The sequence below is a fragment of the Lutjanus erythropterus genome, chromosome 6 (genome assembly GCF_056507025.1).
Source record: "Lutjanus erythropterus isolate fLutEry1 chromosome 6, fLutEry1.hap2, whole genome shotgun sequence".
Lineage (NCBI taxonomy): Eukaryota > Metazoa > Chordata > Actinopteri > Lutjaniformes > Lutjanidae > Lutjanus > Lutjanus erythropterus.
The window spans coordinates 6,284,935-6,309,701 of record NC_139322.1 but is presented as its reverse complement, the minus strand read 5'-3'; the positions used below and the strand labels follow the sequence as shown (position 1 = coordinate 6,309,701).

Sequence of the window (24,767 nt, the reverse complement as noted above, 5' to 3'; positions counted from 1 at the left end):
AACTGTTACAACTGAACAAACTCCTGTCTGAATCAGGGACTACACTGCACAACGTGATATACTGGTTAAATGGCCTTGCCTGGCTGAAATCTACACGGGTGTATAACTACTGTAAATGACTGAAACAAATAAACACTGGTCTTAAAAGTACTTTAAAGCAAGAAAAGCACAAAGTCTGAGCAAAAGTTGGTTTTCTTTTAATATCTGGCAGGTTTCTGTATTCATTTGCAGCTTTGGAATGCCACCTATAAAGAAGAGACACCAAACAAGAGCTTTAACTACAAACTGTGATATTGTTGTCCATGTGACAGAAAGCAGAAACTCCTTCACAGCGCCACCAAGTGTATGTACAGTAGGAGGTTGCTGAACACCCAGGGTTTCAGTCCAGTAAGATGAAGGCAGCCCTTCTCCTCCTGATGAGACTGTGATTCTGGTTGCTCAGTCAGACTGAGTCAGACTCAACCTCAGTTCTGTACATTCAAAGGCCAGTACTGACTGGTTTGGCACAGGACGCCAGTCAAGAAGAGTAAAGGGCAACAAAACCGACGCTGCACAGAAAATAGTCTTTACATCCCTATTTGGCCGGGTCTCGCCAGGCCCTTGAAGACTCGCAGCTTCCCTGCACCGGTGAGATCAAAACTGTAGTCTGAAGTGACGTAAGGTATCTCTCCTTCAAACCCAGACTGAAACAGACACAAAAGGTACTGTGAGGCATGGCAAAAGTAAGCTATGGACAGATGTTTATATATCACTTTTTACGCAACAGCAAGGAAAACAATGTTACAAAGTTTCTCAAACGGTGTACAAGTACCCCTAGGGGTGCTTTGGAGTACTGCAGAAGGTATGTTTTTTTTTTTTTTTAATGTTAATAAGTTTAAAAAACTGAAATGGAAGCTAGATTGTACCACATTTTACATTCAATATTCCTATCTTCAATGCAATCGCTAACTGCTACAAAACCTCGCAGAAGAAAGAGAAGTGACCAGCTGCAGTTTTACAACACAACTCACCCACTTTACTGTACAACACACTCCTGGACTTTTCTAAACCTTAACAAGTAGAGTTTATCATTTAGGTGAATTCTGTAGTTATCTTGAGAGTGTAGATAGACCTAAGACACCGACAGACGCAATCCAGGAAGCCATCGATATTGAATTTGAAAATCAACATGAAAGATTCTTGGTTAAAACAAAGCAGCAAAACAGCTGAAAAAACAGACAAAGAAGTTGAAAGAAAGCGAAAATAGACGTTTAATAAAGCTGTTTAATAAATCCGACAGGAGTCCCTAATAATGCACTATTTCATCACGGGACGGAGCCTTGCGTCGTGTGTCACACAGTGTTGTGTGCCTGATGCTCGCTCTTGTCGGCTCGTTTTGGATCATCTAGTCGCTTTTTGGATAAAATAGCAAAACTTTAACATAAAAAGTTGTTTCTTGGCCTAATCTGACTATCAAAGCCTTACATTGGAAAACATAACTAAATCAGGGCTGTAGTGTCAGATAACAGGAATACAACACAGCCCTTTATTGATTGATTGTGTTGATTTGAAAATAGGTGACTAAACTCATTTCAAAGAAGTGGATTAACTGAGTTTACTTGGGTTTACTCACCAGTACATGCTGGACTAAACAGTGTTAAAATATACTGACGAGGCAGACTAAATCATGTCCAGCAACAAAGATATACTAAGATGAGGGGTCTGTATTCTGATATCTGTGCAGTATCTTATCAGCTTAAAAACTGATCTAATATTGTATGTGTCTAATATTCAATATAGTTTGACTAATTTACCAAACTTTGGAAATAAAACTAGCTGTCAAACCTTTTTTCGTGCACTCAAAGCGTGGGCTGAGACAGTCTCAGAACTCGCCTGTGATTTTACTGAAGCATGCACTGCTACATCCTGCAAAACAAAGTTTTTAGGGAGTCCCTAAATGAGTCACTGATGGCACAGTATTGTCTTGTACCTCTTCATATAGGGAATTTCTTAGCAAAAAGTGTTTGTGCTGTGATGGGGTACTTGGCTGAAAAAATATTTCAAAAGGTTTGAGAACCACTTGTGTATTAAGAACTGAACTGTCTTCTGACCTGTGCTGTGAGGATGCAGGAAGGCAGCGATGTCGCCCCCAAGAGGAGACAGTTGACCTTACGAAGGATGGAGGGATCTACAGGCGTCAGCAGGAAGTACAGACCTCGTGCCATGTCGACACCTCGAAGCACACCTGGAAGACATTTACATATAAACACTAAACTGTGGCAATTCAATTTGACCATCAAGAGCAATCACTTTTACTTCAATGTTCTGTTTGGGGTTCCTGGAGCCCCAAACCCTCTTTAAACATATTTAACATTGTCTGTGGGTCCCAAAACAATGAGGAAGTAAGGCCAAAGTTAACAAAGAGTTTAAGGATCAAACAACATGTTAATTTGACCATTTATAAAAGGGTCAGGTAGGATACGTACCGAGGCCCACACACGGGCAGATGGGTGCCTGTGATAGCAGGACTGGACCACCTCTGCTTGTTACTTTCTCTCCCAGGCAGCAGAGTCCCACCAGACTGGCATTGGCAGCATAAAACATGTGACTGGGCGCCACCTCGCAATGGAGAACACCTAAAGCCACGGCTGTGTGGGGAACCTACAATCCAGATGGACAACGGTTAGGTACTTATATTTCTCAGTCATTTAATTGATACAAAAAGAAAGTAAAAATAACAATTTTACTTGGTGCTACATGCTGGAACTATTGTCTTTCTATCAATCTCCTCCCACCAACCATATCAACATGCAGAAAGAAGCAAGCATCTGCTCATGGATGAGAGACTTGTGACAGCGCTGGATGTAAATATTAATGATGTCCTCCTTGGCCGAGCTAGCCAGCGTGGTGATACGGTTGACAGGTGCAGTTCAGAAGAAGGAAAATAGATCCTACTTGAAAATGCTCACAACAAGGTCTCTGGACTATCTTGCGTAATTCACACAAGTTAAAATTTGGGCCAAGGTTTTCCGAGGTAATTATGACAAATGAGAATACGAGCACAGCATCATGATTCTGATGTACCTGGTATGGGGTGAGGCTGTGCAGAGGTCTAACTGGTCCAGGGTCAGGAGACTGCAGCTGACTCAGATAACCCAGCAGTGACAGCTCTCTGTGCTCATTGGTGCGCTGGTGTTTCCTGTCAAATACAAAGCACACACAGGCAACGATCGTCAAAATTAAGTTTTTAGACGTTAACATAATCAGAGGCTGGTAGTGGTGTACTTACGTTGTTCCTTGGCGCCCCACTCCTTGAAACTCTGATTGAACAATAAGGTGAGTGTAACTTCTGGGGGGGCTGTGGCTCTCTGTAAACTCGTCCAGAGCCGTCTGGGCGGGCGCGTGCGTCTGGAAGCCGTGTGCAGTCCTTAGAAACTCCGGAGTGAGGGCAGGACACTGGGTGGTGCCACCGTGACAGAGCTGGACGACATGCGAGACCGGGAAGAAGCGGATCATGTCCACTAGCAGCTGGAATCCAAACCCTGTGGACGGCCAGTACAAGCACATGTTCAGACACTGTTTACAGTGAGTTTATTTACAGTTATTCATATTCCTTCAGTGCACGGAGGGGAGCCCGAGCTGACCTTTGACCCAGCCCATGGTGTTGATTATGATGGGAGTCTCTCTGCTCTGGGAGCGTCTACGCCACAAGGACTTAAGGGATTCCAGGTAGCGGTCCAAGTCTGAGTCGCATGACGACTGACCGTAGTAGATCATGTGCTCTGGTGTGCACTGATGTGTGAAAGGAGGACCTGAAAAATAACTCAACATAATAAGTCTACTAATTTGATCTTACAGCATTAGTACAGGAATAACACATGAAAAAAAGAATGAGATATATGTTTAAGGAATGGATCAACATTTTGAGAAATATACTTATTTGCTTAAAGGAAAATTAATAATAATAATAATAAAATAAATAAATAACATTTTAATTAATGGGCTTTATAAGTGCTAGAAGGTGGACTGCACTGAAAGAGAATGATCATATTTCCCCAAATATTTAACTATTCCCTTAACATTATATTTTTTAATACCAACTAAATGTTGGTTGTGAAACACATATGTTTAAAATAGCATTTTTTAAAAATGAAAAATGAAATGAAATGAAAAAGAAACCTTTAGAATGAGGGTAAAAAATTACTGAAGATAAAATAATAAGGTATATAACAGGTTAGAGGATGAAAACATACCTAGAAGTGGCTCTCTGACAGTCAACATAGACAGGCAGCCAGCAGGAGTGAACTCTGTTTGACCGAGGTCGCCTTCCAAATAATCTACACTAGTTGTGCTACAGACACAAACACACACACACACACACAAACAAATATACACATTTAGTTTCCTACCAACAGACAATCATCCTGCATGTAACTTAATAACTTCAACACTAGATCATATTAAAAAGGATTCCACATGAATAAAAATCTAGCATATAAATCGAAAAATATCATTATATATTAAACATGTGTAGAGGAACACCTACTGATTTAGTAAGGTGTTGATGAGGGTGCGGATAAATGTTGACTTGCCAACATTCTTGGTACCACATACGAAGATAACTGCACAACCATCCATGTCCCCTGCAAATGAAAGATGTGTCCAATCATTCACCGTCAAATGTGAGTGACTGTACAATCATTATCAGCCATGAAATACATAAAACTGCTGACTTCATCCTGCTGTTTAAGAAATGGCATTGACATTAGAGCTGCAACTATTAGTCAATAATTAAATTAACTGCCAACTAAGAGAGAAAATAATTGACCAATAAGTCAACTACGTAAATAACTGTTAGTTGCAGCCCTAATTGACAGGTGTCTGTTACTTAACTGTTTGTTAAGGACTTATGTGGACATGACAGGACCCCAGGAAACATTGTGCTTACACAATGTTTGACACCTGGTGCACAAAAGGAGGCCGAGACACTGCTGGTGAAACAGTGACGAGATAAAAAGTTAAATGATATGAAGGAAGAAGAGTGTTCCTCTGTTCTATCAGCTACATCAGTGCTGATTTTTAATTTATTTTGCCATTAAGCCCTTTATCAAGGACCATCTTGAGAGCCAGGGACACTGACCCCGACGATTAACAGTGAGTCTCCTTTTAAAGTTTTACCATCGATTTCTTTTTATTTGGGATGGAACTTCATGCCTTTATGAGATAGTGATTTTTGGTCGGCCTCTTAACCAGTACACTATGGGGTCCAAGTTAATTTTAGCATTTGACAATATTAAATACCAAATTCATCTGCCTATTATTATGTCAGCAGTTAACAAATAAAGTAACAAAATGCTAAATTAGGACCTCCATTTAACTGCTAACTACTCAGGCGTGTTTAATTTCTCCCTGTACATAATCCTTTTTGCAAACATGAGACCAACATGTAAAACCGCCCATATGTATATTGAAAAGGAACTGACCTCTGCAGGCACTGACCACCGTGTTAAGAGCATCAGTGTAGCTCTTTGACATATTCAGGCCCTTGATGGTGCTGACCAGAGGAATCATTCCCAAACCATTGAGTGGAGTGTCAAGAACAGCTGACATGAGTTCACTCTACAAACAAGCAGAGAGGAAAAGCTTCTGTTAGACATGCGTAACACCGATCTTTCAATAGCTACAACTGAATTCTGCTAATGTTCTCTTCATCTTCTGACTCTAGATAAAATCCAAATTCAGTGCAGTTTAATTCCTGTGATTAGGTGACTACTGATAGTAACTTCACTTCACTTTTTACATATTTTAGGGTCTAAAGGACAAATGGGTACAAAAAGTTTTGGTCCGGTAGATTGTGTTAGCCTGCAAAGTCTCCACTTTGGTGTTTTTACACGTTAAAAAACAAACTCACACAGATCAGCAACTCCCATGTTTTGTGATGTAAAATTGCTGTTTTTGTCAGTGGAGTCCAGTGGCTTTGAACACGTTGATATAAATCAGCTGTTTCTGGTTAAAGGCATGTTGGCATCCTTTCTATAATGCTGTCAGACACTCAGAATAACAATCTGAGCCTGTCAGTGGCAAAAACAACTTTTAAATGGATGTACTTGAATTTGGTTTCAGCTAAGGATGTTCATGATTAATTAATAATGCATGTTCTGTGTACCACTTCTCAACATTTTGTTTGGTTTGCTTTGTTAGTCTAGAAATGGCAGTAACTGAGCACCATTTAATATTGTTTTGCTTGATGGAGCCACTTGTTCAGTAAGGACAGGCGGGCAGGAGCAGCCGCTTCAACAAGAGCCTTACGGGTTTCTTCTTCTGTTTGTTTGAATTGTTAGTGCTTCATGAATTATTGTCTAACATAACCAGTAACACATAAAATGAGAAAACAAGGTCCATTTGGTATCATATTAATTATTAAATGATTGGACCTTATTTATTTATGCCTTTAATGGACAGGACAGATAACAGTAGGTCAGGAAAGAGGGAGAGAGTGGGAAAGCACCAAGATTTGTAACACACTCAAAGACACAAAAGCTGCAACCATTGCAGCCCATTTTACTCCTGCCAGCTGAGGTGATCCACTCTACCTATTAGTTATTTAGACCCCTAAATATGTAAAAACAAAAAATAGCACCCAGGTTGAAAAAAAACAAAAAAAACAAAGAGTTGATATTGAATGTACAAATATAAGTCAGCTTACCATTAGAGGGCTGAACAATTCACTGAGATCTGTGAAACTTGACAGAAACCGTGTCAGAGGAGTCTCCATGGGCTCCAGTAGGATGATGGATGAGTTTGGCATGACCCTTTTTAGCAACTTTCGTGATGCTAAAAAACAGAAGGACAGAAAAATATCCATGCAATAATACAACCTCAAATGACCTTGTAGATGCAAAGAAGAAAATACAAGCATTATAACACCCTCTTGTAATGTAGCAGAGGAGCTGCTCATGCGTTTACCTGATGGCAGATACTTTCGGAGGATGGATGCAGCCTCCGTTCTGTTGTCTCTAGTGTGATCAGAGCTTTCCATCGCTCTGATGGTCAGCGGGCAGTGTGAGGCTGGGGAGAAGAGTGGATATGACTGCTGGCCTCCTTCAATGGTGAACCCCATCACTTCTACCCGACCATACAGACAGGTCAAAAAGCACTTCCCACGGAAACACAGGGTCTGCAGGAGAGTCGTGCAACACTCAGTCATAAAAATGGACTAAATCAGATAAAAAATATGACTTAATTGTTGTCAGATCTTTAACAAAATATCCCAGAGCATACCTGATCCTTCTGCATGACAAGCACTGCATGGTTTTGTCGATCATCTCTCTCTGCACAGAGGTGGAGAGACTGGCCCTCCAGTCTACCTGGCCTTACATCTTCCGTGTTACCTGAGGTCTCCATGCCGTTCCCGAGGACAGACTGGGAATACTCCTTCCATTCCTGTGAGTCATCTGACTCGTTGTCCATTGTAAACACTGAACTTCCATTAGCCTGGATGTGAGATTTCTTGAATCCAGACTGAAGAGTGTTTTTCTTGGAGTCATAGACAGCTTTTGCCTTCTTCTTCAGCCTCTTGACAGTGTTTTTTTTCTTCACAGTTACCTGGTGCTCTTTGATCACCCTGGCCATGACAGGAGTGGAGTTGAGCTCTGAGGAGCTGATGGGAGGTCTGCACCGTTTGCCCCTCACATCTTTCCACTTCTGAGATTTAGCATGGCCCTTGACCTGTGTGGGTTTGTTCACCTTCATGATTCTGCAATTAGCAATTACTCATGTGGGTGCAGATGAAAAACAAAGGGGGGAGCCTGCAAAGAGAGAAATAAAACAGGAAATTCACAACATAAGACAAGTAGATATTCCAACTAAATCTGATATGATACTATGGAAAATACTCAAACACAGACTAAAAGATTTCTTTAAATTCAAATGTAGAGAATTAAATAAACTTAAGAATGTAATGTACGATACAGGAAGCTGAACAAAAACAAGGCAATTATTTACTTTATTATAATCTTTTTTTTATAGTATTTCTAGAAAATACACTTTCTATACCTATTAGCACAAACACTTTGTTCTTCATTTGTACTAATATGTGCTTTTGTAATAAATTTGTTATTAATGACCAGTATGTATCATGTGATTTTCCTATGTTTTTGTTCATCAAAAACCATTTTCAAATCATTATTCATTAAGTCACCATTTAGAAAAACTCCATATACATTATTAACATTATAGGAATCAGTATCAGCAAAATGCTCACAGAAAGTACCCGTATTATGTATTGAATTTAAAACATTTGCTATCAATCATCTATAGTATGGGGGACAAAGCAGCACAAAGTAAAAAGTAGCAGCTCATGGGAAATGTATTGAAAAAATAAAAATATGAAAACATACATAAGCTTGGTTAAGACAGGAATACTATTCACTGTGTTTACATGTGCAATGTGCAGATGTTCGTGAGAATTAAAAGTTATCATGGTATTTTGTAGTTAATGTATGAAAAATGATGATTTACTGCCAATTAATTACCGACATATTTTAAGAACTCGGATTATAAAACATTAGCAAAAAAGGATATATTTAATGGAGAAAATATAAATAAAAAGAGATGCAAAACAATTAGCATCTGAAAGGACAGGTGTCACTACGACGTTAGCTCCGCGAACAAAGAATGGCCACAAATTACAAATAACTGATTAAGCGATAACAATGCTTATTTACAAAACATTTTAGACACGGCTAGCTTAATATTACAAGATAATTAGATAGCAGTACAACGCTAAGCTAACAACGAACTAGCTAACACACGTTTCTTACACGTTAGTTTATCCTAATGTGAGGTTGAGTAACAAATAAATGTATACATAGAAATACATAAAGGACCCAGCTGTCAGACAACAATGCAACGTGAATTTTAAACTTGGCGTGAAGTTAGCAGCGCTAACTTAACGTCACCTATCACAGCCTTACAAGCACTGACGCTAACAGCTAACTGCTAGCTAGCGTTGTTGCATTCATATGGAAAAAACTTACCCCCCGCTTCTGAAAAAACAATACAGAACTGAAGAGATGTACCTTAATGATATTACTGAATGGATAACATGTATAAATGGCTAAAGTGACTGCAGGGAGCTGGCCAACTGTTACTACAACAGTGCTAGCAGGCTAGCTTACATGTGTGAGCCACAAACAGAAGCCGCTTCTAGATGGTCGACTATGAGTTTACCCGGAGTTTTATTATTTAAGACAACGTTATTATGCAAACCTATTACGCGTACATATTGCATTCACAGAGCCATAAATATTAACAAAAAGCAATGTAGCTACATATAATTATTTTGTATGTAAGTATTTTATTGTTACTGTAGTGAAAGTTGGTGTTTTTTTAATGGACAACAATCATCTATCCCGGAGTTCAGTCGCGTAAACAGCGTCACATCCTCTTCCTTTTGCAGTTTTTAGGGGCCTACAAGAAACGAAAAGAAGGTGTATGTTGCTACGTTTTTAATCTATTTACAGTACACCCGAAGCGGCTGCCGCCTCTCAACGAGTAAGAGTTATAAATCAGCTCTCATCGATACTGCAGATGTGAACGTGAAAATCCAGCTGTCGGGTGCGTACCTATCGTGCTAAGGGAGCGTCTTAAAATATGTGCTAGGAAATAAACGTCGAGGTGCGGCGGTAGCTAGGGGTGTGCAATAATTTTGGGACAAGCAGTCTCAACAGTAGTAGAAATATGATCGTTTCAGGAAAATAGCAATACAAATAGAAGACTCCCTAGACTTTTATTTTAATAATGATCATATTTAATGCAGTTGCTGTTATCGTCAAAAATGTGACTAGGTCAGCTATTTTTTTAGTAATCCCAAATATTCAATTCAAAATGTTAAAATTTTCTATGCTATGCTATGTTTCAAATTGTACAATTTAAGATTAACTCTATGTTATGTGACTGTTCTGCTTTCGATGTGCTTACCTACATAAATGTACAGTAAGATTGTAACTAACAGTTATTTAACCTTATTATTATTATTATTATTATTATTATTTATTTATTTTTTTTAATTAATCGTCTTGGGCTTAAAATATAAGAAAATGATAAGACAGGCTTATGACAATCTATGTGGCATACTCAAATTGTTTGTGTTTTGATCGTTTTTTAAGATAGTTAAAATAGTTTTTCATTTTTTTTTGTCTTTCTTCTGGATTATAATAGTTAGTTATTAGTTATTTACTTAAATGTCCTGATAAATCTACATTTTTGTACTGTACTGTTTCCTATTAATTGTGTGTTTCATTTATTTAGCTATGTATGGATATAATCATATTCACAATATGAAAAATGTCCTATAAATGTCTTATAACCTTCATGTTATGACAAAAGGTTGAACATAAATATCTTTTTTTTTTTAGATACCTGACCATCAGTTCAAAACCCAGCTCTCTATCACATAAGACAAACAAAAGCTGCAAATCCCTACAACAATTATGTGATCAAAATAGGTGTCAATCAATTTTTGTTGATTGACTAATAGATTAATTGACTCATTGTGTCAGCTGTAGGAGGGTACACATACAACAGATATATAAGCCAGCAGAAATAAGCACACAAAACATACATCTATTATTTACAGGCAACTAGGTGAAAAATGTTCAAATATATATATTTATTTAAGAATTTATGTAATTGGATTATGAACAGAAAGTTAGTCTGCAGCTAATGTTATTATAATTTCAAGAACAGTTTCTAACATTTGAACATCTTAGATTAATGATTTTCTAGAATAATTGATTTATTCGTTTGGTCCAAAAAATGTCAGAACATAATAAAAAACATCCATCCTAGTTTCTCAAAGTCCAAAGTGATGTCTTTAAAAGTCTCGTAAATGCAAATCCCAAAAATATTTGGTTTAATACGATAATAAATTTAAAAATTATTATTTTTCTATTATCAAAATAGTTAGTCATTTAGCTGTCAAAAGACTAATGAATTAATTGACTAATTGTTCCAGCCATGAACAGAACATCTTTCAGTATTAAACAGATGATCAGATAAAACAAGGAAGGAAACATTCTGGGTAATTATAATGTGTCATGTTTTTCTGGTAGTCTAAGAACCAAAACAAAATATTCCATTAAGAGAGAATGATTGTCAAATGAATGAATTATTTTTTTTAAGTGTTAGTTGCAGCTCTAGTCTACATAAATGATCAAACTGTTCCTGTAAACTGTGTGTTCAAGGTTACAGATAGTGCAGCGGTGCATGGGAGGGTTGTTATGTGGGTAATGTAATAAGCCACTTTATTTACATACAGTATAATGTCTCTGTGTTGATGCAGCAGAAGTTTACAGTGAACCGTTGGGATGCCTGCAGCAGAGAGCAACCATGCCCAGCGTATCCTGTCCTCCCTGAACCAGCAGAGGGCAGTGGGGAGGTTTTGTGATGCAGTGCTGAATGTGGGAGGTGGTGTGGTCTACCTGGCCCACCGCAACGTCCTCGCCTGCTTCAGTGAACTGTTCCAACAGCCCAGCATGCCCACCGCACCGTGCATGGAGTTCTGCCTCCAGGAGTGTCCCAACGACGGCCTAGAGCTGCTCCTGAACTTCGTCTACACCGGAGAGCTGAAGCTGGATCCTGACAACCTGGACATGGTGCAGCATGCAGCGGCCAGTCTGTGTGTACCAGAGGCACTGGCGCTCTGTCAGCAGTTCAAGGAAACCTCTGAGGATCCTGCGCCTTTCAAGCGTAAAAGAGGCAGACCGAGAAAGTCCACATCAGATACAGCAACCTCCTGTTCAGTCAAAGAAGAGAGCTTGGTTACAATCACAAAACACGAGTCCAGTGTTGATCCTGCCACAGCCAGCCTTAGCATGTCCACCAATACCACCACCACCACCACCACCACCCGCTCTGGTCGTGTAGTGAAAGGCCCCAGGCGACTTGTGACTGATGAGAACTCCACCACTGATTTAGATAAATCAGCCAAGAGGGCTCCACTTATTCCCACGGAGAGAGAGAGTGGGGATGTTGTCATGGACAACCAAAACCAACATCAGCCAACTACTGAAACTGAGGTAGAATACATCAACACTGGGCGTTAGTGCTGCATTTAACTGTCTATATAATGATGATGGTGATTTTAAAAGGTGTGAGGTACTTTTCCATAGTCAGTGTATTTTGTACAGTGTTATAGATGACGGTCAACACACCTTCAGTTTGGGGAAGCAGCAGGAGTTCTGATGTGGAAAGCTAAGCATGGTGCTGCTGTGGACAGGGTCAGCGGAATAATGTATTTTAGTCACTTGAAGGTTCAGTGTGTAAGATTTATGGACATTTACTGGCAGAATATGGCAGAAATTGAATAAAGTATTTATAAGTATGCTTCCATTAGTGTATTATCACCTGAAAATTAGAATCATTTTGCTTTTTTTTTTTTTTTTACATTAGAATGAGCCGTTTATATCTACAGAGGGACGGGCCTCTTCCACTGAGGTGTTGCATCGCCATGTTTCTACAGTCGCCCAGAACGGACAAACCAAGCTCTGGCTCTAGATATATTTTTGAGTTTCATGCCCAGTGTAGTTTTTCTACTCACTTGGAAGGGGAGAGTAAGACGAGGTGTTTGCACTCTCCAAGCTCACTGCTAAATGCCAGTAAATCCGACACACCTTTACATGTCCTTTAAAAAAAAGCCATCTAAAAAAATCAGTTTCAGGGTGTGTGAATATTTTTACAAATTTACCTTGCTGTCAGAAATTCCGTTGCAAGAACGTGCAAGAACACAGGAGCTGCTGGGCAGCTGCCTCGATCTGCTAGTTTGTTTGTGTTATTGTGCCGCTTTGGTGAATCCGAACCAACGCTTCAGTCACACAGTAACACTAAGAAAAATAATGGGGTAAAATTAGTCATTTTCCAAAGGAGTCTGTTTTAGTGGGAGAGAGCGATATTTGACTATATATAACGGTGTTGGAGCTGATATGTTGACCGCCGTCTACTGTAGATAATGCACTTATTGCGGCATATTTGCTAACCCTCCAGATTTTCCTACTTTTTATTGCACGCTCCCGGCTTCTTCCCAGGGTCCTAATTCTCCTGTATTTTATAAGTCACCTGCAGGAATCTGTTTGCAAAAAAATGTGTACTTATTATTTTGCTATAGTCATTCTTTAAAAGTCACAGAAATGCAGGAAACAAAGTCTGTGAAAGTCACAGTTTTTTAGGGGCAGGGCTGACCTCAAAATTAGGGAGGATACCCAAGATCCTCTCTGTTTTTAGGTCTCAAGGTTGGCAAGTATGCAGTATGGATGTGTACCTCATACAGCCCCGTATCAACTAATCCAAACAATTTCTGTGAAGATGAGGATTGTGGTTATTATTGCATGTGTCTTGTGCTGTTTTCAGGTAACTGAGTTGCAGATTGATGTAAATGACAACGGTGTTAGCCGGATGATCGGGGAAGTGGAAGATGAAGATGATGTGGGAGATTTTGAGGGGATCCCTGAGGACACAGATGAGGAGTACATACCCGTTGCAGAGCTCAGTTCATCGTCCCCGTCCACGTCAACAGCACGGAAGCGCAAGGCACAGTGTAAGATGGACAAAAATGAGAATGGTGAGGCTGCAGAAGAAGACCCCAAGAAGGACTCTGTGCAGTGTCCCATCTGTGACAAATCCTTCAAGAGCAAATACTACCTCAAAGTCCACAACAGGTATATGTCTTAAGTGTTCTTCCTTCAAAATTCTCCTGAAAGAATATTGACTGATGTGTCTTTTTCATAGGCGGCACACAGGGGAGAGGCCCTTTGGTTGCCTTAAATGTGGAAAGAGGTACTTCAGGAAGGAGAATCTTCTGATACATGAGATCAGAGACTGTGCCAGAGTACAGGTGAGTGAGGAACCACATGTTCGAGGCTGTTTACACCTGGTATTCACATGCATCCTGGATGATCCAATCACAAGTGGACAGCTCATGTAAACATGTGATCGACTTTGCATTACAGTGAATCTTAAGCTGCATCTCAAGTGACCAGTTGTAATTGGATCTCTGCTTCATATGCAAACAAGTATTAGGGCTGTTTTGTCAGGTGATTATTGTCTGTTTGGCCATTCAATATGAGTATCCAACTTTTTTTTTTGTTCAGTGATCACAAACTTCTCTATCAGCCTACATGAGCCTCATGTTTAACCTGCACTGTTTGGAAATCTGATGTTTCACAACAGAGATAAGGAAGACAGGAATTAATGTAGTAAAAGTGGAAAGAAACAACTTAACAGACTTAAGAATTCACCATAGCTGTTTCACTTCCCCAAATAAACACATTTACAAAATGCCCAACGGACACATTTTTGCGGAAATAAATAAATAATTTAATGTATAACGTTTGCCGAATTTTCAAGAAGGCCCAAACAAGTAAGAATTTGCTGTAGACAGTGTTTCACAAAGGCTGTAAAGTTTCTCTTCATGCAGCAACTCTCAAAATTGCATGTTTTTTTAAGGGAGTCTGGGGATGTTGGTGTGTTCACAAATAACCGCTGGTTATCTTGACAGGTAAGAGAGCCCATTGTGATACAGTGAAGTAGTAAGCAGTAAGTGAGAGTTACAGGACGTCAAGTTGAGTAGGCGGTCCTTTAATATGGCCCAGGACTTGCTTTGTGCGTTTCTGTGTGAATGTGTGCGGTCACATGCAGCCAAGACCACCTCCGAATGTGGTCTGAGCGATCAGATCTCAATGCATCGTAGCTGCCTTGTTAATACAAGGTCTGAACAGGATCTTTATTTCTTTATTTCTCTGTTAATATTTCAGACGTACACCTGCATGACATGCTCGTCGACATTTAATGGAAAAGAAGAGCTACGATTGCACATCGTCTCCCACACAGGAGATATGCCTCACAAGGTACAGCCTACACCTAGTAGACACAGATCATAGCACACAGAGCAAGAACTTACATCAAATCTATCATTAGTTATTAAAAATATCTTCATTGACATTGCCATATTTTTCTTTCAGTGTTCAACGTGTCCTGAACAGTTTATGCACAAGAAGAACTTGACACTTCACATGATGAAGGTCCACGGTCATCCCAAACCACACGCAGTAAGTTTTCTTCACTCATGCTATTAGTGGTGATGTCCAGAACTTTTGAATCCCCTTTAAAGGGATAGTTCATAATATTTGAAGCGGGGTTTTACGATTGCTTAGTTTCTTTGTGTCATTGTGTGACTTTGGTAAATCAGAACTATCCTTTTATAACACTGAAGTTACACAATAACACAAAAGAACCAACCGATTGAGGCAACAGTTGACCAGCAACTCCCATGTTTTGTGAGGTAAAATTAGTTTCTCCTTAAGAAGTCTGGTAACTTTGGAGAGAGCAATATTTTGCTTGTATCAGTATGAAAAACTAATTGTTTGGTCCATTAAACAACAAAGAAAGACTTTCCCAAATGTCTTGTTGGATCGATTAGATATTCAGCTTCCTTGTAAAATTGCTGTCACAGCAGAGGTTGGTTTTGATCCATCAACTAAGAAAAGGATCAGAATCAATGCAGCAGAACCAGAGATTGTGTTGCACACATTCTTCTTCCCTGTCGCTTACATTTCCCAATTTGTACGTGTGCTATCCCAGTAGCAGCTAATGTATCCCTGAGCCTACGGATGTTCAGTTTCCTTGTAAAACTGCTGAGTTAGCAGAGGATGGTTTTGATCCATCGACCTCTGGGTTATGGGCCCAGCACGCTTCCGCTGCGCCACTCTGCTCCCCACCTCAGATGGGACTCGAACCCACAATCCCTGGCTTAGGAGGCCAGTGCCTTATCCATTAGGCCACTGAGGCTGCTGTGGTTACTGAAGAACCACTGTGTGGAGCGAGCATTCATTCAGTGATCCTTTGTGAGTCATTGTTCTATGGACAGGGATGGTCGCCTTTATGTGCAGTAAAACCAGGGAATGTGCCTGAATGTGTTTAGTGTCCGTGTGATTATGTTCTTTGGTCTATAAAATGTCACTTTTGAAGATATGAGCTTGTAGTTTTGATTCTGTTTTTTTTTTTTTTACTTTTTAGTGTCCCCAGTGTCCTAAAACCTTCCTAACTCGGACTGAGCTGCGTGTGCACGAAGCAGCCAAACATCGTGGCGAGAAGCCGTTCGTGTGCGAGGAGTGCGGCCATCGAGCCTCCAGTCGAAACGGCCTGCAGATGCACATCAAAGCCATTCACAGGTAGCGGGACTGTTGTAGAACTGGTTTGATCAGAACAGAGCAGTGGTTCCCAGGCTTTTCTGCTAAAGGGGCTCATTTTAAATGTTTTCTGCCCAAGGCACAGCAAAGGACGAGACAAAATCTCAAGGCACACCTGTATTCACATCTGTGGACACAACAAGTAGCCTACTAGCTAATCAAAGTAAAAAATTAGGCATTGATCAATCAGAGCCTTTGAGAGATGAGTATTACTGATAATTTTAGGAATATTTGATTCTTCTCTCTGACGTTTGGTCATTGTTCTGTTAGCTCTGTGTGTTTTTAACTGCATAGTTTTCAATGCAGGATGAGGATGTTTAGCAGAGAGTGAACAGAGTCTTGACTGTGCCCTCATCCTTTCAATTTTTTCTTTAATTTATATTTTAATTAATAATCTAAACTTTAAAATTTGCCATTTTATTCAGTTTTTCTTAGATAGATACAGACTTACTACAGAATTCATTTTCATGTTTTTGTACACCCCTTTAAAGGGGGAGGGGAAGAGGGAAGTGTGAGCATTAGTGCAGATTGTTTGAGTCTTTTCTTTTCCCGCGTTACAGAAATGAGCGCCCATTTGTATGTAACTTATGTGGCCATGCGTTCTCCCAGAAGAACAACCTAAACATGCACCTGCGTATACACAGTGGTGAGAGACCATACCAGTGTCATCTCTGCGGGAAAACCTTCAGGACACAAGGTAACTGCTTATCCTTCTTGGTCTGCTAACATCTTTCTCTCTATATATTAGATCAGAGGTTTTCAAACAGTCGCTAACTAAGTTACCAAGGAAGTCATCCGTCAACTGAACTGCAGCAGTGGCTCATGGAGGCAGTTGCAGTACTTAACTCAGATGCTGCAGTTTGAGTCAAAAACCTCACTCTTCCTATAACTGAGTCAAATCAGAATAAACAAACATGATATACATGTACACTATGAATAAAAATCCATAAATCTGCTTAAAAATCTAAGGAAAAGAGGCTCGTCCTACAATTCCAGAACTTCCCTGAGAATCATCACATTTTTAAGTTTTCTTCAGTTATCCACTGACAGTCGTATGTTCATCCTTGAAAAGTTTGCAAAAGGAGCTGCTAATAGCAAATTCGGCACACTCTTAAAGGGGCCATAGCCACTGCAACATTATATTTCCTGTTTAGATCCCCACAGGTGTTATGGAAATTGTAGTTCCATCACTTAGAGCATGATCATCTTATAAGACAAATAGTAAGAGGACAAAAAACATTCATTTTAACTTTTTTTGTGTGTTGCAATCAATATATTTTTTGACATTACCAAAGCTCACGATGTGAGACTAAAAATACTGTATTATATCAATAGTTACATTAATTAATAGATTAATTAAACACTTTGAGCAGTTAGAGATATGTTCTTGAACACTGACTTTATCCTCTGTCAGTGATGTCATCTCACCACATTTACTCAAGAATATGTAATTTATTGTATTAATCACTGTCTCTTTAATCTCAGCCAGTCTAGATAAACACAACCGGACACACACTGGCGAGCGTCCTTTCAGCTGTGATGTCTGTGAGCAGCGCTTCACGGAGAAAGGCGCCCTCGTCCGCCACAAGGCCAGCAAGCACGAGGAGGGTCGTCCCCACTGTTGTCACATATGTGGCAAAACCTTCAAAGGTAAGAAATGCTATGCTGATTATTCAATATATAGGCCCAGATTACAATGAATGCATCATGTTTGTGTCCTGATGAAGAAAAAGACTCGCTAATGCGATCCTTCATGTGGTTTTTCACCAGCGAGGGAGCAACTTCGTGTTCATCTGCGGCGCCATAAAGGCATGAGGAAGTTTGAGTGTATCGACTGCGGCTACAAGTTCACTCGACAGGTAGGATCATTGTATCTTAAAATTGCCAGCTTTGCAGAGGATGAACACCGGTCAGACCCACTTGTTAGAGCACAACAAGAGTTTCTAAAAGCAAAAGTTTGATTTAGCATTACACTCCTTTAGCATTACACTCCTTTAGCATTGTCGCACCCATCAAAAGACAGCTTGAAATCAGTGCAGCAACACTGAGATATCTTTTTCATTCTACAGTTTTTCCTTCATTGCCAAACTCTGGCACATTACCCAGTTTTTCAGATGGAGACCAGGGTGTAATGCTAGTAGGGGCTGCTTCACTCACATTTTAGCTGCTCTGTAAAACTGCTGAGTTAGCAGAGGATGGTTTCGATCCATCGACCTCTGGGTTATGGGCCCAGCACGCTTCCGCTGCGCCACTCTGCTCTCCACCTCAGATGGGACTCGAACCCACAATCCCTGGCTTAGGAGGCCAGTGTCTTATCCATTAGGCCACTGAGGCTGCTGTGGCCTGTGTGCAGTGGTATTCACAACGTAATCCTTTGAAATCACTGTTCTACGGACAGCCTTTGTGTGAAGTAAAATCAGGGAACGTGTCTGAATGTGTTCGGTGCCTGTGTGATGTTGTTAGCAGCTTTAGTTTCTCAAGGTGGCGTCTTCAGATGTCTTGTCTTGTGTGGCCAACAGTCCAAAACCCAAAGATATTCAGTTAACTGTCACCGAAGAGAAAAATCCTGCAAGTAAAAGCTAATGAAAGATCAGTTATTCCTCCATGCAGGCCAGAGAAGATTAAATTATTTTACAACCATGTTGAAGCAGCACTCTGTGCAAACAAGCATTGCAAGCACTCTTATCTTTTCAAAATATTCAGCAAACACCAATTTAATCAGTCAAGCTCACATTAGATAGCCGATGCTAACTGTCCCCAGGTGCTAACATTAACTTTCACATGAACTTACAAAGTGACTCACCTATTCCTATCCTATTCACTCACCTTATTTTTCTGGTGATCAACTACATTACCCACAATGCAACGGGACCACTGACAGTTCAGCTGGATATGTGGGGGTGTTATTCCAGTAGCAGCTAATGTAGCCCTGAGCCTTCAGATGTCCAGTTTCTTTGTAAAACTGCTGAGTTAGCAGAGGATGGTTTCGATCCATCGACCTCTGGGTTATGGGCCCAGCACGCTTCCGCTGCGCCACTCTGCTCCCCACCTCAGATGGGACTCGAACCCACAATCCCTGGCTTAGGAGGCCAGTGCCTTATCCATTAGGCCACTGAGGCTGCTGTGGCCTGTGTGCAGTGGTATTCACAATGTAATCCTTTGAAATCACTGTTCTACAGACAGCCTTTGTGTGAAGTAAAATCAGGGAACATGTCTGAATGTGTTCGGTGCCTGTGTGATGTTGTTAGCAGCTTTAGTTTCTCAAGGTGGCGTCTTCAGATGTCTTGTCTTGTGTGGCCAACGGTAGAAAACCCAAAGATATTCAGTTAAATTCAGCGAACGCCAATTTGATCAGTCAAGCTCACACTAGATAGCTGATGCTAACATTAACTTTCACATGAACTTACAAAGAGACTCACCTATCTGGTGTCAATCCAGCAGCCAGTAAAGGTAGCCTCTGTTGGAAGCTTTGTCAGAGGGGAGGCCCACAGTCTTATTGATTTAACTGATTATCACAATAGTTGCTGGCTTATTTTCTGGTGACCAACTTATCGACTTAAATGACTAACTGGATCTGTTATAGAGAACACCACTGTGTGATAAAGATCTGATAAAAAAGTGACTGGGCTTCTCTTTGCTCATAGTAGTAAGTCCATATGGTTCCTGCTCTGATATTTTTTTGTTCTTGAGAACTGTTTGTCTCTGTTGTCCACATATCTTATGGTGCAGGATGTAGCCTGAGATCTACACTGAACTGTAGTTCGTAGCCTAATCTAAAAAATTACTTTGATGTGATCTGAATGATATTAAATGAGCACTCTGCCAGTGTATGACATCACACTCCTTTACATAGTTGGACAGCTACATTACCCACAATGCAACGGGACCACTGACAGTTCAGCTGGATATGTGGGGGTGTTATTCCAGTAGCTGCAAATGTAGCCCTGAGCCTTCAGAAGTCCAGTTTCTTTGTAAAACTGCTGAGTTAGCAGAGGATGGTTTCGATCCATCGACCTCTGGGTTATGGGCCCAGCACGCTTCCGCTGTGCCACTCTGCTCCCCACCTCAGATGGGACTCGAACCCACAATCCCTGGCTTAGGAGGCCAGTGCCTTATCCATTAGGCCACTGAGGCTGCTGTGGCCTGTGTGCAGTGGTATTCACAACGTAATCCTTTGAAATCACTGTTCTGCGGACAGCCTTTGTGTGAAGTAAAATCAGGGAACGTGTCTGAATGTTTTTAGTTAAGTTCATTGTGTCGAATACAACAGACTAGCTGACTGGTCAGTACAACATTATAAAAAGAGGAAAAACGCCTCTTAAATCCTCATATGTGAAGAGCTGGAACTAGGAAATGTTTATTGATCAAAATAGTCGATCAGCTAATCAAAATGTATACCCCTTTAGCTCATTGCACTCATCCACTCCTCACATCTCTGTGTTCTTTCTTCCAGGCACACCTGCGACGACACATTCAAATCCACAAACGCACTGAGAACTACAACCCCAGGCAGAGAAAACTCAGGAACGTGATCGTGCAGGATGTGGACGGTAGCGCAGTCGAGAATGAAGCAGTGGACGCCTCGCTGATGGCAGACGAGACAGGTTATGTCCCAGAGACCGCCGACATCCAGGAGTCCACGAACCCAGGACCGGACTCGGCGGCAGGCCTCAGTTCTAGCTGCATAGTGAGGGTGGTGATCGAGTCGGGAGACGCGGTGATGGAGGAGGTGGTGTCCAACCAGAACCTGGGACACGTCGGGGCAGCGGAGAGTTTCTCTGTGCCAGAAGTGTTGCAGCAAACACAGCTGGTCACTGAGGCGTACGAGTCCTCAATGGATATGGAGGGAATCGTTCAGAATATGTCAGAGGGTAAAACCTAAGGACTGAAAGACCAGAGACTGTGTGCAACACACTCAGAGTTCAGGCCACTGTGAAGACCACTTCATAAATGACATGAAATCTTAAGTGACTTAAGGGATGACGAGGCACATCCTGAATCATTTTGCCTTGCAGATTCGAAGATAAAGAAACTGCAACCGAGGCTACATCCACACTAATAAACGCATAACTATTGCTACGTTTATGCCTGGCGTCCACACGACTCCAGCTTTTTTCAAATCCTCAAAACTTTTAGAATCACTGCTGACCCCGTTTGAGTTTGAGAGAAAGGCAAAAGCAGAAAGGAGTCTTCAAGAAACGATGACAAAAACACCCACGTTTGCTCACTGATTTGGTGTTATCAGTCACAACGGGTCCTTTCATGATTCCTCACGCCCCTACCAGGTGACTTTTCCAAATATACGTAGACGCCGCAGTGAGCGCTTCGACATGTTGTCGCGAGATGTTAACATTGCCGCTGTACTGGACCGGTCAAGACCTGTGAACAAATACATCTAAACAAAAATTTTTATGGGTAAGACGCACTACAACATTTACATTTCTGAACTGAATTTCAGAGTGTATATTCAGGGGTCTGTGATCTACAGGAAGAAGTTTTTCTGGTCTAATTTACCTTTTCACACCTTCATTCTTTGGTCTGGACTTTGAGACTTTTCAGTTTCATCTGAACCAAAATTACAAGTGTGAAACCTCCCTCAGACCATGTTCCAGACCAAACAGCCGATCTTTGGTCCAAGTTCGGTTGGTTTCTAGTGTGAAAACATAAAAACTAACAGGATGTACCAAAAATCCAACCTTGGTTCTAACAAACAGGTGTGAAAAGGCCGAAACTCAAACCTTTCAGGTGTAAAACCTTTGAATATAAAAACAACTCAACAAAATCGGTTGAGAAATGTTGTAGTGCTTTCTATCCAGAAAAAAACACATCTCCCCTGATTACCTGTAGCCTGTGTGTTTACAGGCCAGTCTTGACTGGTCCAAAATGGTGGCAGCGCTGACAGGCACATTAAATCTGAAAATGGTGTGCACCATTTTCCTGTGTTTGCCAGATTGAACGACATGCACACAACGGTGAGCTTTTAGGGACATTTTCTAACATTTGGTGGGTGTCTTAAGAGGTTTTATCCAATCAGCAGTGACATGTATATAAACACCAGCTTATTAAAAAGACCGTGCAGTGGCCTTGTTACACAAGAGGGCGCTCAAGACAGCAATGTTTCCGTTTAGGAAAAACGTTTTGGTACGTTTTGGCGGGGCTGATCCTAGCCAGTCCTTGGCCACAGTGGTTCATTCAGCATGGAATAATTAAGACTTTTCTCACAACAGCCATTTTGACATTAAATACTACAGTAACAGCTACAGCTATTACTTGATACTAACTGAGGTTCTGTTCCATTCAGGTCAAACAGGAAAGTCTTGGCTACATTAATGACTGTAGTGCCTGTTTACCCGACTATTTCATATCAATATGGCTGCCATGAAAAAGGTCTTTTACAGGCCTTGGTGACCTTTAAGTGTACGAGTTGCTTTAGGACACAGTTTCACCTCACTGTCCACCCAAGCAAAGACATATCTGGTCTTACTTTTCACCATTGCTGTTCTTCATTCGTAGTGTTTTCTGCAACTAAACAGCCAACCACAGAGCAGACTATTTGCTTCCTGTTTGCACTGGCATGCACATTTCCATTATACCTGAAATATGAATTTTCAGATGTGATAATATGAATGGCTTTAAAATGAAAAGATATTAGTGTGGACGTAGCCCAGATGATCTACTGTTGAGTTTCTAGACATGCAAGAGAAGAGCAGAGAGCAATCCTCATGCTTTTATTTGTTAACAACAGAAGTGAGCTGCATGCTTGTGACGGCTGCTTGAATGTGAGATAATATTTTTTTGGCTTGTTTTAATGAGCCTCTTTTCATCAATGTGCCTACTGCAGCTGAAAATCAGTAATAAATTATCTTCAGTGTTGTTCAGTTTTGTAACTGAAGGTATTAAAGGAATAGTTAGGCATTTTGGGGAAAAAACATTTAGGGCAGATATTGTCACATTTGGACAGAGCCAGGCCCATTTCCAGTTATTATACTAAACTAAGCTAATCATCTGCTGGCTGTCGCTTTATATTAACAGACCGGCATTATCTTGTGGCAAGAAAGCAAATAAGAATATTTCCCAAAATGTCCAACTTTTGCTTCAGAGTGGATGCTCCCAAATCTGCAGAGAGACAAAGTAGGGACACTGACTGTAGCACTTTTACTGGTACAGATATGCTTAATTTTTTCTGCGTGGTTTAAAGGTACACTGTAGTATTTTTGACCACTAGAAGCACTGTGCAGTGGGTGGGTTCTGTTTGGAACGTGTACGCAACTGATTTCATTCCATTTGACAGACTGATGGATTGAAGCACAGCAATACTTCTGCAAAGGCAGTGAAGAAATGACTGCTTAGCCACTAACATGGATGAAAATATGTTTAAAATTGACTTCAAAAAGTTACAAGCAAACTCCCGCACTTCGTCTGACCTGCAGTATTATGTTTGTGTTGTTTCAGTACTAGACCATCAGGCAAACAGTCTATAAGGCTGCAACCAATCACATTCTCCAAGAGACTGCAACAGAAAGACATAATTAACCATTTGACACATTACAATATGCAACACACAGCAAGTATGCACTACAACAGTAACTGTATCTGAAACATTATAAATAAATGTAATATTGCAGGTTAGACTCTTGCGTTGGAGTTTACTTACAACTTTTTGGTCCACTTGTCTCTCCTACACATCTGTCTCATCAAATACAAAGATGTGCAAAGTGTTCTTTTGTTTTAAAATTGGCTTCATAAGTATTTTATGTGGAAGAAAAACGTGCCCTCAGTGCATATAGACTGCGACAAGTGCACACTGTTTACAGACAGAACAACTATGGAATGGAATTGAGACACTACACAGGTTAATGATTTCATGTTAAAATATTCAGCTTTATAAGTGAATGCATTAGCATACTCTTGCTATTTATATATAAAAAAAGACTTCATGCATTTGCCTTTTCACACTCAGCTGCAACTACTGTCCATTGTTTGTAAGAAATATATCAGCAACCTGCTAACAGCTCATCAAATGTGACTCTGCAAAATAAACTGTCAGACCTGCCTACAGTTTCATTTTTGGTTACCACACTGTAAACATTATACAAACACAGTACATAAGGTTAATATACTGTATTTACAAAACTGATTCAACATCACAAACTTGTACGAAAACTAAGAAAACAAGGATGCATTAATGTTACCATAAAACACTCAAAAATACTATCACCATTAAGCAAAAAATATTATTACATTAGAATAAATTGAGATTCTTTTGCACTTCCAGTTGTGACTGCTGAACGCTCACCAACATTTATCAACATTTAGTGTTTTCGTGTTGCATCTGATATGTAGAGGCATCATAAGCAACCACAGCACAAATATATCCATAAATAAACATTAAACATCAGTAAATACATTTCCTAAAGAGAATCCGTCATGCACATGTGACTGGTGGTTATAAAGGCTGATAAAGCCCAGTTTAAGGGTCAGGAGGGACACAAGATGATGCTGTTTAGCGTAATTATCACTAACATTAGAGTCTCAATCTGGTAC

At 40.4% G+C, this 24,767-nt stretch overlaps 2 protein-coding genes and 4 non-coding genes across 7 annotated transcripts; 1 reads left to right on the top strand and 5 right to left on the bottom strand.

Annotated features, from left to right (window-relative positions):
• Nucleotides 1-174: 174 nt before the first annotated feature.
• nol9 (nucleolar protein 9) lies at nucleotides 175-9,169 on the bottom strand. Its single transcript, XM_084720360.1, has 13 exons — nucleotides 9,018-9,169; nucleotides 7,261-7,787; nucleotides 6,946-7,156; nucleotides 6,686-6,813; nucleotides 5,463-5,598; nucleotides 4,526-4,622; nucleotides 4,233-4,330; nucleotides 3,624-3,791; nucleotides 3,269-3,521; nucleotides 3,064-3,178; nucleotides 2,466-2,640; nucleotides 2,091-2,224; nucleotides 175-683 (listed from the first exon to the last, which is right to left on the bottom strand). The coding sequence occupies exons 2-13, from the start codon at nucleotides 7,729-7,731 to the stop codon at nucleotides 567-569; spliced, it is 2,103 nt and encodes a 700-aa protein (XP_084576486.1). The 5' UTR covers nucleotides 7,732-7,787; nucleotides 9,018-9,169; the 3' UTR covers nucleotides 175-566.
• A 130-nt stretch (nucleotides 9,170-9,299) lies between these two features.
• On the top strand, nucleotides 9,300-21,513 carry zbtb48 (zinc finger and BTB domain containing 48). Of its 2 annotated transcripts, none has more exons than XM_084720358.1 (11): nucleotides 9,300-9,597; nucleotides 11,327-12,059; nucleotides 13,387-13,694; nucleotides 13,765-13,870; nucleotides 14,790-14,882; nucleotides 14,997-15,083; nucleotides 16,051-16,205; nucleotides 16,784-16,920; nucleotides 17,709-17,873; nucleotides 17,994-18,082; nucleotides 20,677-21,513. In XM_084720358.1, the coding sequence occupies exons 2-11, from the start codon at nucleotides 11,349-11,351 to the stop codon at nucleotides 21,103-21,105; spliced, it is 2,280 nt and encodes a 759-aa protein (XP_084576484.1). In that variant the 5' UTR covers nucleotides 9,300-9,597; nucleotides 11,327-11,348; the 3' UTR covers nucleotides 21,106-21,513. The 2 variants fall into 2 exon arrangements, with proteins under 2 accessions (XP_084576484.1, XP_084576485.1); XM_084720359.1 differs by having other exon boundaries at nucleotides 11,324-12,059.
• trnar-ccu (transfer RNA arginine (anticodon CCU)) lies at nucleotides 15,750-15,822 on the bottom strand. The gene has a single exon. It is a non-coding gene; the product is annotated as a tRNA-Arg (tRNA).
• On the bottom strand, nucleotides 18,485-18,557 carry trnar-ccu (transfer RNA arginine (anticodon CCU)). Its single transcript has one exon. It is a non-coding gene; the product is annotated as a tRNA-Arg (tRNA).
• On the bottom strand, nucleotides 19,270-19,342 carry trnar-ccu (transfer RNA arginine (anticodon CCU)). The gene has a single exon. It is a non-coding gene; the product is annotated as a tRNA-Arg (tRNA).
• Nucleotides 20,285-20,357, bottom strand: trnar-ccu (transfer RNA arginine (anticodon CCU)). The gene has a single exon. It is a non-coding gene; the product is annotated as a tRNA-Arg (tRNA).
• Nucleotides 21,514-24,767: the final 3,254 nt, after the last annotated feature.

Excerpts from the sequence above, each read along its gene's own strand:
- zbtb48 (XM_084720358.1), top strand. The coding sequence starts at position 11,349 with ATGCCTGCAGCAGAGAGCAACCATGCCCAGCGTATCCTGTCCTCCCTG. Across the intron at positions 15,084-16,050 it reads GTCATCCCAAACCACACGCA|TGTCCCCAGTGTCCTAAAAC; the intron begins GTAAGTTTTCTT and ends TTTACTTTTTAG. Across the intron at positions 17,874-17,993 it reads ATGTGGCAAAACCTTCAAAG|CGAGGGAGCAACTTCGTGTT; the intron begins GTAAGAAATGCT and ends GTTTTTCACCAG.
- nol9 (XM_084720360.1), bottom strand. The coding sequence starts at position 7,731 with ATGAAGGTGAACAAACCCACACAGGTCAAGGGCCATGCTAAATCTCAG. Across the intron at positions 3,792-4,232 it reads TGTCAGAGAGCCACTTCTAG|GTCCTCCTTTCACACATCAG; the intron begins GTATGTTTTCAT and ends GTTATTTTTCAG. Across the intron at positions 2,225-2,465 it reads CTGCCCGTGTGTGGGCCTCG|GTGTGCTTCGAGGTGTCGAC; the intron begins GTACGTATCCTA and ends AATGTCTTCCAG.